The 17,935-nt window shown below is 43.7% G+C and overlaps 1 protein-coding gene across 1 annotated transcript in view; it reads right to left on the bottom strand.

Annotated features, from left to right (window-relative positions):
* Positions 1–789: 789 nt before the first annotated feature.
* The window catches only part of pla2r1 (phospholipase A2 receptor 1), a gene marked incomplete at both ends in the record, with an annotated part of 28,846 nt that continues 11,700 nt past the window's right edge, over positions 790–17,935 (bottom strand). Inside the window, 18 exons of the mRNA XM_080834703.1 lie at positions 790–1,001; positions 1,508–1,549; positions 2,133–2,309; positions 3,292–3,414; positions 4,311–4,442; positions 6,115–6,292; positions 6,650–6,885; positions 7,264–7,411; positions 9,321–9,460; positions 9,823–9,940; positions 10,778–10,914; positions 11,184–11,287; positions 11,981–12,042; positions 13,658–13,818; positions 15,411–15,446; positions 15,645–15,780; positions 15,984–16,068; positions 16,316–16,461. Of these exons, the coding sequence (XP_080690829.1) occupies positions 790–1,001; positions 1,508–1,549; positions 2,133–2,309; positions 3,292–3,414; positions 4,311–4,442; positions 6,115–6,292; positions 6,650–6,885; positions 7,264–7,411; positions 9,321–9,460; positions 9,823–9,940; positions 10,778–10,914; positions 11,184–11,287; positions 11,981–12,042; positions 13,658–13,818; positions 15,411–15,446; positions 15,645–15,780; positions 15,984–16,068; positions 16,316–16,461 (2,373 nt within the window). The remainder of the gene's footprint in view (positions 1,002–1,507; positions 1,550–2,132; positions 2,310–3,291; positions 3,415–4,310; positions 4,443–6,114; positions 6,293–6,649; positions 6,886–7,263; positions 7,412–9,320; positions 9,461–9,822; positions 9,941–10,777; positions 10,915–11,183; positions 11,288–11,980; positions 12,043–13,657; positions 13,819–15,410; positions 15,447–15,644; positions 15,781–15,983; positions 16,069–16,315; positions 16,462–17,935) is intronic.

Here is a 17,935-nt window from a genome sequence, read left to right as displayed (position 1 = left end):
AAGTGCTGATATAAAAGCAACAAAATAGTGTTTTAAATATTTTAAATTACTTTTCTTATTATCTTTAGGGGGAGCAAAAAAAAAAAACAGTATGTCTGAACTGCAAAGCTAGTATTCAATGACCAAAGACGCAAATGGCTTCTGCCAAAATGTCTTTTTCCAAGGAACACATTCCTAGATCCTGATTCATTTTATACAGTTGTTTTGGTTACAATATTCCATTTCTAACACACAAAGTTTTCCCTGATCTTCAAAAGTGATACGCTTCATCCTTCTCCCTTCTGTCCTAATCAGTACAGTCTGGTCTCTGGAAGGAGCAGAGGTCAAAATGACCTGAATTTTACTTTTCCTCACTACAACCGCCTCATCCCTGATCATCTGTAAACCACATGTAACAATTGGTTCCTTCATATTCCAAGCCCAGAGAAATACAGTCTCTCTAGTTGTGGAAACACACACATGAAGACATAAATCTGTACAATACTGTACATACATACTGTATGATTTCACTCTCTCTCACACACTCTCTCTTTCTCTCACACACACACACACACACACCGTCTTTCGTCTCCTCTCTCTCTCACACACACACACACACACACACACACACACACACACACACACCGTCTTTCGTCTCCTCTCTCACACACACACACACACACACACACACACACACACACACACACACACACACACACACAGTCTTTCGTCTCCTCTCTCTCTCTCTCTCTCTCACTCACTCACACTCACACACACACACACACACACACACACACACACCTAAAAGCCCTATTCTCCTGCAGTCAACTCTAGGTCTGCAATGAGCACATTCCCGTCTGATTCGGTGGACTGGGAGCTGCTCTGTCTGTAGTAGGCCGGCCCCAGAGAGGTCAGGCGTCGGAAGCCCATCTTCTTGTAGACAAACCAGCCCGTGCAGGCCAGCAGGCCAAACAGATGGATGGCCAGCAGAACCGCCAACAGCACAGCACCATGATGCATACCTAATGGAGAAAGAGAGAGAGAGAAAGGGATGAAGAGATGGTTAAAGAGAAGTCAGGAGAAATCATACAGACCCATGAAACAAGCATCTTCATCTTATGGTCAGTTTTGTGGTGTTCATATGTCAAGCCTGGCTGGTTATTAAGGAGAATTCATCTCAAACCCATGAATCATGTATAGACGTGCATAAGTTGTACACACGTAACAAATAATGCTGAGTGAGTTTGGATATTTTCAAAGCCTCTAGTGCTGTTGTTTTCCAAACATCTTATCCAGTAGAAATCAACATTTCCATGCCCCACTCTCAACAACAATTTGTTACCAGCCCCACTGGTAAAACATTGTCCCAAAGCTTGTTTTTGGTTTTGTTGTTGTTGTTGTCGTTGCCATCACGTTAATCAGGACACTGTGTCACAGGCACAATCGGCTATTGTTCTAAGCTAAGGACCCAATGGTGACAGCTTGACCAGCAGAATCATTTATGCGGACCATATCAGACAACACTTACCATTCAGGGGCTGGACCTCAACTTCAGCAGCTCGGTCTGCCACTAGGAGAAAGAAAGGTGGGAGGGGTGTGAAGAAGATTAGTTTCGATATGTTCGAAACATTTCTATCACATGCACGCAGGAACGGTTTGGTCTAGCACCATGCTATGCTTTGCTGGCCTGACTTGTCATGTTAGAGTTGTGTTCCAGTCACACCGTTAGCACTAGATTAAAGATGGTGTAAATTATGTCATGAGCTCTAGACCTAGCCACTCACACGTGCTTCATGTAAGCTAAATAATTGACAGGCATGAGGGGTTAGAAGGTTCTTTGTTGGTTAATACAGCTGCATCCAGCTGAAACTTCAACTAGTTCACTGACAGCTTTGAAGATTTAAAGTGTAAAGTGTACAAAATAAGTACAGTTTACAACAACATTAGCACTCATAAATGCTCTCTCGAACAGCTACAGCATTGACAATCAGCTTGTTGTTTGTTCCAGCTTCGGTACACTATGGTATCACGGTCACACTGAGCTTATTAAGACATTACATGCTACCCGGACGCACACACCCATACACACACCCTTCAGAAAACGAATGCTAGGGTCAAAGGTCAAAAGATGAACTGAGATGTTACGCGCCCACCTGTTTTGGTCTTGCAGACGAAGCCCAGCTGGTCAGTGCAGGAGGCCAGGTTCCACACGCCGTCGGACACACGCAGAGACACGCACGTGTCTGCCCTCAGCACACTGGCATCGGGGGCTCTGAAATGCCAGCTGGAATAGTCCAGAGGTGACCCGTCTACCCAGGTCAGTGTATCGGCTGGGGGGGGGGGGGGGGGGGGGGGGGGGGGGGGGCAGACAAACAGGTGACATTATGATGTATGACGTTTTATCACTTTTGCAACCTCAAAAGAACAGCAATGCTAAAACAGCCTCACTTGGACTTGGAAAGCACTGGAAGAGTAAGAGAGAGAGAAACATTCATTACTTTCCCTTTTAATATAAATTAAATATACATTGTAGTTGATATGAGTCTTTGTCTAAGAAATGAAAGTCCTTGAACGGGGATTTCCAAGATGAAGGCTGAGACTGAGAGCGGACAACTAGAGCTAGCTGAGTGAAGAGGGCGGTGGACTTAGTGACAAGAAAAATTCCCAGAGCCACTCATGACACTTTTAAAGGTCATAAAATGTAAGGGTCCGTATCTGTTGTGCTGTTTCTAAATTTCTTTGTCAAGCATTGTACCGGGAGTAGAGTTTATTATCTGTCACAAAAACACTGTATCTACCTCTGACCTGAAATATCATAGGGCCACTCATAAACCGATCATAGGCATCCAGCCACAAAGACAAAAGTCCCCTTTTTATCAGTGGCAGTTGTTGAGATAAAATGTGTGTATGTAGGTCAACCCTAGTCATATGACTTCAAGGTTCATACTTTTGCTTTGCATTTATCAAAACGTCCATTGTTAAATGCCGGGTAAAAAAGCAGATGTTTGAGTTTTCTAAACAGCAGCAAAGACGAACAAGGCAGCTGTTCATTAAAACTTTTGAAAGACGGCAAATGCGGAAGGAACTTGAGGAAATGAGGAAATGAAAGGAAGCTTAAAGCCACAAGGAAAGTTTATTTAATAAAAAACAATTGGAACAAAAATTCCCCTCTTAACTTGGTCATATTGTCTGTACGTCTGCGGTATATGTCTGTCTGAGCAACTGTGTGCGCATGCGTGAGTTGAGTTTTTGCTTACGGCTTACATTGTAATCATTATGTGTGTGTGTGTGTGTGTGTGTGTGTGTCCTTACTGTCAGTGTCAAAGAGAATGCCCAGCCACACAGTCTGATGGGGGAGTCCGTAGGAGCCAAGTTGCTCCAGCACAAAGCGGCTCTCCTCTTCATTCCTTATGGTCAGCACATCTGAAGAATTTCCTAAAAAAAGCACAGAAAGCACAACAAGCATCTTTGCAAAATGGTTCTTTTCATTATACCCCATTCAATTAAGGATGTACAAATATTGCGAAAGTCAAATACACTCCCTCTTTATTAAACAACTGATTATCTATTAAAGATATTAAAGCAGCGAATATGGAGTTCTGTTCCAAAACGAGTAAGCTAACTTCCTAAAAGGCGTGCAAAAACCTTGCAAACACCATCATCAGCCCAGATGACACTGATAGAAGCTTGCCAACAAACTAACTGGTGTCTTTTGGCCATTTTTGCAGGGTGCTCCAGTCCAGTACACAGAACTACATAGAGCATATCTTGGATGGCTAGTGGGGAAGACACAGGTGCTTATCTGTCCTTCACATGACCATATGCTATCAAAATGAATTTGAAGATGGTACCAAAACTAGTTGCCTATAAAACCATACCTCAAAAAGTGTCAAATTGTTGCATATTGTTACTTTAAAGAAGGAATGAATTAATGTGCAGCATTTTTTTCACTTGGCTGTTTACATTTAAGCTGGGTGCTTTTGTGATAAACATTCATTCAATTACCAGCAGAGGGTGCCCCAACGACAGAGTTCCACCACACAAAACAAGAAACTGGTGCCAAAACAAGGGGGCCCAGAGGAGAATGGATGATATTACCTTCTGTGTGTGTGTGTGTGTGTGTGTGTGTGTGTGTGTGTGTGTGTGTGTGTGTGTGTGTGTATGTGTCTAGAAAATACATTCATTGATTAATTTGGCCAATCCAATGTGTTTTTCTGTGGTCACCTGAGTGTGTGTGTGTGTGTGCATGCATGTGTGTCTGAATGAAAGAGAGTGGAAAATAGAGAGAGAGATAAACAGAGACAGAGAGAGGGAGAGAGATGAATCCGTACCTTTCTGTTGGCAGTGTTTTCTGGCTTCATCCAGCCCGAGTCTCTGAAGCACGGGCTCAAAGTTGTAGCAGCTGCCCCTGAACTTCACCCAGCTGGAGGAGCACTCCACGCCGTGGGAGAAGGCATTACTCTCTGCAGCAGAGGTACACACAGCACACAATCTCATACAAATATTCACATGCACAATACAAGATACACTCCCATGCAAACAAGAACATGCGCACACACACGCATGCACGCACTCACTCACACACACACACACGCACTAGCACGCACGCACGCACGCACACACACACACTGAAAGCATGCGCGTGTGAGTGTCAACCTAATAACACTCTGATCCAAAGGATGCTTTAGAGACGGTATTCAAGAGGAATGAGAAAAATGTTCCGATGGACCTTATTTGTGTCTCTCAGGAAATCAATTTTCTGCATCGCTCTTGTTATATTTTCTTGTGAAAACCACACCTACCATCCACCACACGATGGCACATAAACGGTGGTGGTGGGGGTATCATATCATGTTGAAAGTGAAGAAAGAGTCGAACTTCTTTGCAGCAACTGCAGCCAGCTGCTAAACACGCACTTGCTAACGGAGAGCAGTATACTGTTAATGTGTATGCCTTCCATTTCACACTCCACTGGCACTTTAGCCAACCACATACAGCTCACACTGCAGCCAACTGTCTGACAGGCTGTCAACACTTCAAGAGGTATGTGCTTGAGACGGATATGGCAGAATATGTGGAACAGCCTCTTCACACAACCATGCCGTACAGAAGCATCTAGAAAAGTCAGATGAATCACTTCCTCTCACTGCTTTCCACCCTTACAGGAGAGCATCACATTACCAAACAAACGCTTTCATTCACAGACCATCAGAAACATAAATGTATGGTGTCGGATGCGATTATCCGTAGTCAGTAATCTTGCTTCATGGTACCCATTCAGTCTATAAAATCTGGGTAAATAATAGCAGCCTTGTATGTAACCACCATATTCAAAACCAGTTTTCTCAGTTCTCTCCCTATGAGGTTTTGATCAACCTCATCCCGCTTCTCCATTACAAAACAAACCCAGAATGATTAGCTTTGTAGCGATCAAGCCAGTAAAAGTAGATGTTATATGAGAAAGGAACTTTATAAATTCGATGCTTTGGGTTTGCAGGAGCAAGATTAAAGCTACAATGTGTAGGGTATTTTGGTTATGAATTTGTTTAAAGGCATGAACACATATCCTCAAAGGCTGCTGTAAACCAAGCTACTCAGAAACATCACAGAGATATCCCCCTAAGACATTTCAAAGTAGTCCTCTACTTTTAACCAATCAAAAGCTCAAAGGCAGAGGTAGTGCTTTCAGGTTGTCATTCCATCACAAGGGGACGGGCAGGGCAGCACGGGTGGAGGGAGGGGAGTGAAGAGAGGAGTAGTTTACTTTCACATCTCCTAGCTGGATTAGCAGGTTTTGCACATAACTGCCATTGTCTATGCAATTTCCTGTCATCCTGTCGTACACATTTTCTGCATATTACCCAACTAATGACACGTTAGCAGCAATACTGCCAGCATGGCGCTATGCGTGTGTACAACCAAACACACTCTACACATTCATTGACCAATGACTCTGTCTTTGATCCCACAAGTAGTCAGCAAGACACCCTTTAGTTGGCCCTAGGACATTTTGGCAATGTCTTAATACAAAAAGTATATCTACATAAACAGATATCAACAAACTCACATGGTACACATGGCGGAGACACAGCTTTAAGACACAGCAGGAAGACCGAGGAAAATCTAGACACTCACTGGGTGGCGGGATGTGACACAGCGCCCCCTTGAGGGTCATCTCGCATTCAGCTCTCCTCCAGCCTCCTGTGATGTCCATGTAGACACAGTCTCCCTGCACGTGTTCGTCATCATCGGCCGCGTCCCAGTGCGTGAACAAGGTGTCACTGCTGTCCGACCACTGGTAGTTTATGCCATCCTGTATGCGCATAAGGTATACATTTCCTTAGGAGAATGAATTATAGCAAGCCATTGTGAAATGTTGAGATGTACAGTACTAAAAAATGTCCATATACATCCATCCATATATATACGTATATCTTGACACACACACTCTCTGTCTCACTCACTCACTCACACACTGACTACACACACACACACACACACACACACACGTCTTAACTAGTAAATAGATAAGGCATCCAACTTGCTGACAGCTGTATACCCATACACACACACACCGACACGCACCTGTACAGCATAGACACACACACACACACACACACACACACACACACACACACACACACACACACACAGGAACAGAGCCACATACATCTTGACTGTAGAGCCCAATCCAGTGGGGGAAGCCCAGCTTGTTGACAAGCACGGTGAGGTAGGCCTGGTGGAAAGGGTCTGTGATGCTGACCAGCTCGGCCTCCTGCTCATCGCACGCGCTCAGTGCGGCGTACCAGCTCATGTTGCCGTGCACCAGGCGGTAGCTGCGGTTCTTGTACTCTGAGACCTCCAGGGAGCCAGGCAGGTAGGAGTGAGTGGGGGGCTTCCTGGGGTCTGAGAGAGAGGGAGGGATGGACGCAGGGATGGAGGAAAGTAAGGAGGGAGAGAGAAAGAGAGACAGGTTCGATACCTCTTCATCTTCTTTAGTAGCTGACACTTTCACATCAAAATATGATATAAACATGCAACCCTTCAATTCTTGGCCACAGGCCTTTCAAATAAAACAGAAGTATGCAGTTTAAGTATTATCATGTCTGCCCCATAGTTTAACAACATTTTCCCATGAGATTTGAGGATCAAATGCATAAGCTGAGGTAACAGCATGAAACCTGAAAGGTGGAAGATAAACAGTCAGTCAGACAGACAGAGATGTAGACGTGCTGTCATACATTTAGACAGATCACGAAAAAAACAGACTCGGAGACATCTGACCTTGTGCTTTCTGACACACAAAGCCGTAGCCACTCTCGGTGCACGTCTCGTCGTACCATTTCCCTGTGAAGTGGAAGTTGTGGTTGTCGGAGAGCAGCGTGCAGAGAGGCGCATCACCACCAATAGAACCGCCAAGCCACTCCTCCTGCTGCATGGCAATGCACACACACACACAGATGAAAAACATGGAGGTGTGTATACACGCACGCGTGCAAAAACATGGACACCCATGCACACACCCACATTCACACATAAAGCGTGCAGAGGGGCGCTATAGCTCCACAGATGGTGGCTCAGCCTCTTGTCCTGCTGCATGGGGCATGCATGTTTGCTGCATGGGACGCACGCACGCACACACACACACACAGATGAAACAGATACAAAAACATGGATGCATGCACAAACTCACACACACACACATGTGAACAGTAATAAACCCAAAAACACACACACACACACACACACACACACACACACACACACACACACACACACACACACACACAGGGTAACAAATACACAGACATAAAAACTACAACACATTTTGAAGCGCATTCATTGACGCCTATATGGACTGTATCAATGGAACCTGTGCATGCGTCAGTGAGTGCCACTCTGTGGACTGTGATAGTGATGAGTGTAGTGTGGCATGGTATACCCATACATATCATGACCTTGTCCTTAAAAATTACTAATAAAAAGTACTAATTTTACTTGTATTGTTATCGCTTGTTTTAATAACAGCCGCATTTCCTATGAATTGGGTCGATGTACGTCAGCCAGACAGTGTGTTTTTGCAGTCTTCCACTCCCTGCTGGCATATCAGCTCTTATATACACGCTGTAGCTTTCATGACACGCTTTTTCACCAGAGGAACTCAGGGACTTCCCAGGAAGTGCCAATGTTTAGATGAACTGCGACAAAATGGTGAGTGGTGACAAAACAAAGGCAAGCACGGCCGCAAATACAAGTGCTCTTGCCGACCTTCCACAGCTTGTCGACATATCAGATGCATGAAGCGAAATATGGCATTGTAGTCGAAAGTCAGAGCAACCCCACGGATACCACAAAGCCCGTCTGTAAAAGATGTTTTAAACCTACACAGACCAAGAGAGCCAACATGTCGGTCCAACTTGGCAAAGCATCTCCCTGACAGACATGCCGATCTGTTCAAAGAATTCTAAGAGCGACAGGTTAGCGAATGTGATAGATAATATATTTACACTAGGCCCATGCCCTCAAACAAGTGTGATTTATTTTGTGGCAAGCATACTTTTTTCACCATCAGAGTTTGACGAGACAGATAAGGGCAGTGATAACTGTTTAATTTGGCTTCTTTTTAGCTAACTTACCAATGGGGCAAACATCTCTATATGCATATGCAATTGTGTTCACAGTAGTAATGTTAACTTTACCATCATTTGCAAGATGCAGTATGCACATCAACAATCTATCACTACATGCGCTAAGCAGAGCCAAGGAGGTGTATTGAGTGATATCTAGTGAGGTTGCAAATATACAGTTAACTAACAGATTACTGCATAGGTTACCATGTAAACGTTTTAATAACACTATGACAATGATCAAATTATAAACAATAATCCAATTATGAATATAAATTCGAGCCAAAGAGTGAAAGTGGGTGTTTGAAACGTGCAGTACTGCTCAGTGCGTCTCTACAAGGATTTAACCTTTTACCAGCAGCAGTGTGACACGTGAAGGTGGAGAGACGTGAATGTGAATGTGAATGTGAAGAGCTGATCTTCATGAAGAGTTCCTCCAGTCCTGGTTGGATATTACAATGTTTGACATAACACACTATGGTACAATAATTCACTCCTGTTCTTTTTACATTTTGACATTGTCAAAATATTCAGTTTTTGTATTTCATTTTAAAAGTCTTAAGCTGCGACATGCTGTCATCTATTATTCCATTACTTTTCGTGATGTTTTAGATTTTTTTGCCGTGGTATCGCTATCGAGATATTTAGGTATCGTATCAGTCATAATGTCGGTGTCGTAAATATAGTTTATAGTATATAGAGTGTGATGCTTACAGTGAGAGAGCTCTTGGGTTCAATTGGGGACCAATTGGTGTAGGTAACTGGCCTCCCATTGGCCCATTTCATGGTGTCCTCGTCTCGAAGGCCAATCCACACGCCCGCCGAGTTGCCATCGAGCAGCATGGTGATGTAGGCTTTATCCAATCAACAGTAGACATCAAAAGAAAACAGTGTGCAATTAGTAACGTAAAACATGGTTTTGTAAATAACACACATCAACACACATTCAAACACATTTCAAGTTAATCTCTTCTATGTAGTTACACAACGAATCACTTAAGCTAAAAATTAACTGAGGATATAATACGTATGCCGTGCATATGATTGCCATTTATTTTGTCATAACGGGAAATTCCTAATATGTAATTTGAACCATCCTTAAAGCACCGTACTTTGTCATGCAATTTTAAAATACACCACCACTGATGGCTATGTTGCCATTCTTGGAATGCCCTTCAGTTAAGATGGCTGATGGCCCTGTGTCTGGCAAACCCACCCTGCTCAATCTCATCCTCGATGGCCACCAGGGAGCCGTGGAAGCTGGAGCAGATGGACTGGGCATCCTTCCAGCTCTTTCCCTCCTCAGGACGGCTTGGCAGGTGCAACAGGAGACACTAAGATCACATGTGCGCACGTGCACACACACACACAGACACAGACAGACACACAGACACACACACACACACACACACACACACACACACACACACAGATAGAACGGGAAAGACAGAGAGTAAAAACAAAATCAAACAATCACACAAAACCACATACAACGAGAGAGATGACATGCCACATGGAAACAGACAGACAAAAACATAATCACACACACACACACATACATACACACACACACACACACACACCGACATACCGAAACTGGCAGACTTACCCATATTCACACACACATGCCGAAACAGGCAGACAAATTTGCACGCAAAAGCACATTCATACTACATGTAATCACAAACATTAAAACAACCTCTCAACCACAAGCATTCAAAATATGTGCTCTCTCTCCCTTCCCACGGTACAGTATTTGTGCAAGGGTGGCCATCATTTAAACCAGATGAACTCCAGTAGCTGTGAGGTCTTGACTTCTATTACTGACAGGACATATGAACAAAGCGAAGAGCCTGACTGCTAAAATATACAATGTTTTGTAGGTCCTAATAGCCTTGATAGATCTAGCTGCTCAAAACAGACCCACTCGTGATTCTTGCTTGTTATTAATGATAAACACATAAAGGATGCCAAAGCATTTATAATGCCTTGAAGTGTGCAACGTAGGCATAAGTAACCAAAATGTTCATTACTACATTGAAAGAACACAAAATATTTTTGTAAAAAATTGTCCTCAATCTATAGAAGATAGGGTTATCTGGGGAGAACTGGGGTTCCATGACAGCTTTCAAACAGGATTTGTCTGAATCTGAAGACTTGTGTGGCCTAACCTTGTGTCCGTAGTAGAACCAGTTGTTGGGGCAGGCGCCGAGGTAGTGGGGCTCCCTGGGAACCTCCATCACAGACGCAGTCAGGCGCTTACACACGTAACCATGGAGCTCAGAGCAGGGGTGAGCAAACCAGCCCCCTACAGATTCACCACACACAGGACATGTGATCAGTGTGTGTGTGTGTGTGTGTGTGTGTGTGTGTGTGTGTGTGTGTGTGTATGTGTGTATGTGTGTGTGTGTGTGTGTGTGTGTGTGTGTGTCTGGATTGGTGTACCTCACTATGTGTGCACCTGAATTTATCTATGATAGATGTATGCACGATTGCGTTACATGCTGAAGTGTGTGTATGTGTGTGTGTGTGTACAATCTATGTATGTGTGTATGTGCTTTCTGGATGTGTGTTCACCTGTTTGTGAAGACATATAGGCACAGCGCCTCCTGCTGGCGACCTGGCTGCTTCTGTTCTGTGGTTGCCAGTTAGAGTAGATGTAAGGTGACCCATCTGTCCACCTGCATGGCCACACACAAGATCAGTCCATCATATTTCCTTAAAGAGAACTTCGATAGACTCACAGCTGCGTTATTTCTCCCAACTGCAAACAGTCAAGTCTTAAGAAGCACAAACTCAACGAACTCAAACTTTTCTGTTGTGAATTGTTATTCCTTTGCCAAAATATTTCAGAGAAAAAGGGTGGAATTTATTTTGTTATTACTTGATTTGGGCAGGTCCATCTCTCGCTACTTTCCAAAACCAGTATATTACACTCTTAACCTTCCATGTGCAGACCAATAAACTGTAAGACTATATCAAAATGACTTACGCAACACACACACACACACACACACACACACACACACACACACACACACACACACAACACAAATAGAATGTCAGCTATGCTTACACAACTCTTTTGCTGTGAGCTGCATTGAAAACATTCCTCATCACCTAAGCATCTCTACTTTGTGAAGTACACTGACAAGGCTCTGCTGAAAAGCATCTCTTCTAGGTCTGCAACTGTAAAACTATTGATTTGTGTGAGCGGAAGAGCAAACACTCTAAACCATGTAGGTGTCCAGTAAAGCCATAGGTACAAACACAACTACTACTCACACAGACCCCCAAATTACATCTGACAGTGAGCTCTTTACAATGAATCAATCAAACTGAAAGTAAGCTGATTATAATGATGGGGAACTTACTCAACTTCTTGACCAGTCTCCATCGCTAGGCCAATCCACCACTCAGTAGGACCATGCGGAAGCTGAGACAGTGACAAGATAAGGAAACAGAAAAAGATAACACAAAGAACAAATGTGTAAACAAAGAGACGGATTCGGAGTGGGAGAAGGAAAAGAAAGAAGGGTGAGAGAATAAGGGACACAGAGAGCTCATAGGCTTTGTTGATCAGTGCTTGGGCTCACACACTGGTTGCCCATTGGTGGCCAGGCTCTTGGGCAGCAGACACACACACACACACACACACACACACACACACACACACACACACACACACACACACACACACACACACACACACACATAAATATTCACGCACACACTAGGGTGGGCAATATGGACTACACTTTTTTCTACACTTTTTTATCACAGTATTTTCAGCTGTGTTAACAGAGTCAGACAATTAATACTATTTGATCTTTCCAGTAGCAAAAGCATCAACACTTTGCATTTCAATAAGTATTTATAAAAAAAGTATAGTAAAAAATTAAGGTATCAAAACAGTTTTTCATTAACATTATAGACATGAAACATAGCTGTAAGAGTTTCTCTAAATTAACAGTTACAATAAATTACATAGGCAGTAACACGGTTGCCAGCGACATTATAAATATTAAGTCAAATTAAATTATAAATAGTAAGCTGCCGAAAAGACAATGGGACACGTTCAACTTTGTTAATATTTGTTTATATTGATTTGGATATCGCCACTAACTCTGCCTCAATGAGGGAGGCGTGTGAGAGCAACGTTATACTTATTAGCAGCGAGGCTGGCTAGCTACTATGTGTTTCAATGGATTTTTGGCCTAAGCGTTAGCAGCCACCTACAAATAATATTCGAGAGATTCAGTTAAGACTTACAATACTCTGCAACATTCGTGTAGCACATAAACAATTAACCGAGTCAATGTAGACATATAGAAAGTTGTGTAGATAGCTTAATTCACATAAAATATTTCCCACTAACAGGCTCCCAACACGCCGCCATCTTGGTTCGATTTCGAATCTACTGTTATTTTTGAGTGCGCACTGATATGGAACACTCAGGTAAATGTAAACAGGTCGTACAGAACCTTTATCGTAGAATAAAGCACACCCCGTGACTCACTCTCACCCAATCAGAATGCTTGATTTCATCTACCCGTGTTATAATTGTTTATATGGTTGTGTATGTTAATATTAGTATGTCTGGGTTTGTGTGTGCAGCATACACATATTTTGTAAGCATACAATGTGTGAGTGTGTGCACCTAGGCATCTGTATGTGTACTTCAACTGGTAGAACAGGGTGCTGCCATAGCAACAGCAAAGGTCATGAAAGCAATCCTCAGAAAACACTTTTGAAATGTCAGCGCTCACAGTGAATTACATTACAAACACAGCACTCCTACAATAAAGACTGCTTCTGCTGGCCATCTCTAAAGAAAAGTGCACTATAAGTGTCTACTCTAGAGCACTTCGGGAGAGTTCTTTTAGATCGTATGAAGAACATTTTGTAAGTCCTTTTGAAGGAGTACAAAGACCCTTCAGCTCTTATAAAATAACTTGTTTTCTCAGTGTGTTTCAAAAAGACTATGCTATGTGTGATTGTGATTGTGTGTGTGTGTGTGTGTGTGTGTGTGTCTGTGTGTTTTGAGGCACCTTGGCTATGCGCTCCCAGATGAAGTTGAGCTCAGCTTTGGACTGGATGGAGACCAGGTCAGCTCCCATCATCTTACAGGCGAACGACACCGACTCCCAAGGGAAGAGCTGACTGGCCACGTAATACTCCGCCCCGCGGTAGAACACCCAGGGGGCCTGCTCTGCAGGACAGACAGGACACACACAGCACAACACACACACACACACACACACGCACACGCACACGCACACGCACACACACACAAACACACACACACACAGCACAACACACAAACACACACAAGACACACACACACACACACACACACAGCACAACACACACACACACAAACAGCATATACACACACACAAACACACAGGACAACACACAAACAAACAAACACACACACACACACACACACACACACACACACACACACACACACACACACACACACACCCACACACACACACACACACACACACACACACACACAAAAACACAAAGCTGTTTCGTCACAGGACTGTCATTACCTCAAAGTTCCTCAAAGTGTCCAATGTGTTTCAAACTCATGGTTGACCAAAGGTCAAAGGTCATTTAGAAGACTTAAGTGGTCTTCAGGAACTCCCCAACACCCTGAGTGATTCATTCAAAAAGTCTATGTTGCTCGTAGGCTTGTGTCCAAACTAGTCAGTTCAGCCCACTTAGTGATTTGCCGGTTATGACATGTTTGAGATCTTAAGTCATGCAGTTTCGCAGTCTGTCTCTTTATTTGTGTTTTAACTGTAAACAGGTATATCAAAGACACCCAAATTGTCGCTGTGGTTGATTTCTGTTATGGTGATTGCTCTATGTCCAGTCAGGGTGGGGGGAGGGGCAGTTTGGGTGAGGGTTCCTTCTATAAAAAAAACTCATGTATATGTGGATAAATAACTGTCTAAAATCTATACTTTTCAATACAAAAATATATAAAATATATTTATAAAAAAAAGAAGACAAATGTTAGAAATCGAAAGTGGTTGACGTCTGTGATGGCATGGTATTTTCCTCTTAAAGATTCGGTCCGCGATTTTAGCGCAAGGTTGTTAATTTTTTAATTCAATCAAAATACACCCCTCCTTTCCATGCACCTAAAACAACGTGCTGGTTGGCTAAGATTGTTTATGTCCGGTTCAAGCAACTATGTTTGTTTCTTATTTACAGAGCCAGGACTGTACAAAACACCTGTACACACATGGAAAGGACGGCTACAGGACTGTGAACAACATTATGCCGAATTTGTCAATAAGTGCACTGGATTAGAATCGTGGACTGTACCTTTAATGTTAACATTTGAGATGCCTTTTCTTGTCTAAGCCACATGCTGCTACTGCCTTGTGTGACCCACACCATCAGATGGCTCTACTGTTTACTGAGGCTGTGTGATGGTCAGCCAATGTACAGGCAAATGTTGATCATGGACTTAACACGATAACCCCATGCAGCCAAAACAGTTGGTTAGATTAGGTTACAACTGAAGGACATAAACTACAAGTACTACCACCGTGCAACACGAACATGTAAATCACACATAGAACATACTGGAAAAAACTAAAGATAATGCTTTTATGCTAAAATGAATGAATGAATTGATGGATTACTGTGGACAGCTGTGCAAACAACCACACACATATGAGCAACTCAACGCCAGATGCAGGAGATGTATTTTCTCAGTTTGGCTGCTGGTAAGTAGTTTGATGAACATAGCTCCATATGGTGAGAGGCTATACTTACGGCTGTTGTACCAATATGGCTCATTCAGCTTGGCTCCTGCGGAAACACATTTAAAGACCCAGAATTACTCTTTACTGTGATGACAGACGACCAAAACAAATACACACTAATATTTGTGTGTATTTACAGTATGTATAGCAGTAATTATTTTCTATTTTCAACATCTGGTACTGGCAATATTCTGCAAATTATCCACACAGACACAGACACAGACACAGACGCACGCACACACACCTCGGGGTACTTTGCAGATCCACTCATGTTTGGCGCTGCACGGCTGAGGGTTGAGGTGGTTGGTGAGGTCGCTGTAAACTGCACACTCATGGTTCTCATCCTCCTCATTCTTATCCTCAATGAAGGACGTCACCACCTGCCACACAACACACAGGGTAAACACACGGATCATAAACATCTGTACATGCCTGTTCATGTAAACAGTCAAGGAGGCAAGACACCACAAACATGCAACTCATACTGATGAACAATACTAGGGGATATATAAAGCAAAAAAACAACAGTGGTGTGCGATTTGTTTTGCTCTTATTTGACTCTTTCTCTCCGCGGTGTGTTTACCGGCGTGCCGTCGGACCACTCCCAGGACCCTGCAGATTTGGGGTCTCTCTTGGTGAAGCCCACCCAGAACCATCGGCCTTCTGTTCTGAAAGAGAGGAGAGGAGTGAAGGAGTGAGAGAGAGGAAGAGAGAGAGAAATCCTGTTTAAGCAAAACTAATATCAGGTCACTACTAATGTTTCGACCAGTAGGGGGTGTTCAGTTGAAGGATAGCTGTGATGTCGACAACGTCACACAACAAAAAGATAGCACAAATGAAACCCTTCATACAGACATTGTGACCGTTTTATTGCTTTAGGTTATGATATTTTTTTTAAACAGCGCCACCACTAACCCCTCAAACATTTTGGATATGGTCGTCTTCAGGAACGTCTCCTCCTCAAAGTGCAGGAAGCTGGCCAGGTTGGCGCCCAGCGCCTGACAGAAGAAGTCCGCCTCGGGCCAGGTGCGCTTCATCAGAACCTTCTCATCGTGGAACACCTGCGCATCGATCAAAGAGAGAGGGAGAGAGACAGAGACAAAGAGAGACAGAGAGAAAGTGGAGGCAGTAGAAAGACAGACAGACAGATGTACAGACAGACACAAAGTCAGATAGATAGATGTACAGACAGAGATAAACAGACAGATAGATGTACAGACAGAGAGAAAGAACACCTGAGCATCAATCACATGACCGGCCATCAGTTTAGTTAGTCCTCTCGTATGATAGAATTCATTTTGAAAAGACTGATCATGACCTAAGAATGTATTAATCAAGTGCCTTGTATTAATAATTTTCCGTATGAATCATGTGCTTATGAAAGCAGGAACATGGCTTTTCTGTGTTTCTGTATGTGTGTAACTTAGATTATTGGGTGCTGACACCAGTTAGTCTGCATATGTTTGGGTGAGCTCAGAGGTGATAAGAAGGGTCGAACTGTGCTTGTTCAATCCTGTGCAAAACTGACTTCCTTGCACTTCAGAAAGCGCAGTTGGGAAGTATATAAACCCTGTGCGATGTTAGTGAAATTGCTTCACTTTCATCCTTGTGCTGTGAGTGAGCCAGATTGCAATTGGTACTGAATAAATATACTGATCTACAACTCTGGAGTCCTGAGATAACCTGACCCAGCAAGCAAGCCTCCACCGGCCCCATGCAGGCAGGCTGTGGGCACTGTGGGCTAGGGCCAGCCCACACCAGTCCTACACAGGCCCGGTGTGGGCTTGCCCAAGCGGGGCCTGCAGCTTTGGGTTCACTGCGGGCTGTCACCGGATAGCCCAACAAAGTCTAAGCTGCCCAGAAAACCCATGCTGGCCCCCCCTTAGGGCTGGCACAAGGGCCCTTTAAGGGCTGCCCACACAGGGCCCTTTGAGGGCTGCCCGCACAGGGCCCTTTGAGGGCTGCCCACGCAGGGCCAGCACTGAGGGGCCAGCACTTGGCCAATGCACAAAAGCTCAGGGGCCCTGCGTGGGCCTTGTGAGGGCTCCTGTGGGCTGTGTTAGGGCTGCCCACGCAGGGCCAGCAATGAGGGGCCAGCACTTTGCCAATGAGCAAAAGCTCAGGGGCCCGGCATGGGCAGCCCTCAAAGGGCCCTTGTGCCAGCCCTAAGGGGGCCCGTATAGGGCCTGTGGAGGCTTGCTTGCTGGGGAGTGAATTTTCCCCTACCAACGTACATTATATTTTTTATAATATATGTCATTCAGCATAGGTTTCTAACACTGTGGTGTACAGTGAATTTTAAAGATGTGAAATATTTACCTCTTATAAGTACACTTTTAAGAGGACCTCTTTTTAGTTCTTGCTTACCAAAATTAATTTTCCGCAATCAATTGGGTTTGTCAGTAGAAAAGAAATTCCAACTCCTTATGTCCATTAAAATATAATATTTGCTATAGACGCCTATTGAACCTTGCCAATACAAAGTGGTGAAACTTGCAAATACAAATTGGTGAAACTTGCCAATTCAAAGTGGTG

Source organism: Sprattus sprattus (genome assembly GCF_963457725.1).
Source record: "Sprattus sprattus genome assembly, chromosome: 3".
NCBI lineage: Eukaryota > Metazoa > Chordata > Actinopteri > Clupeiformes > Clupeidae > Sprattus > Sprattus sprattus.
This window is presented reverse-complemented; position numbering and strand designations above follow the sequence as displayed.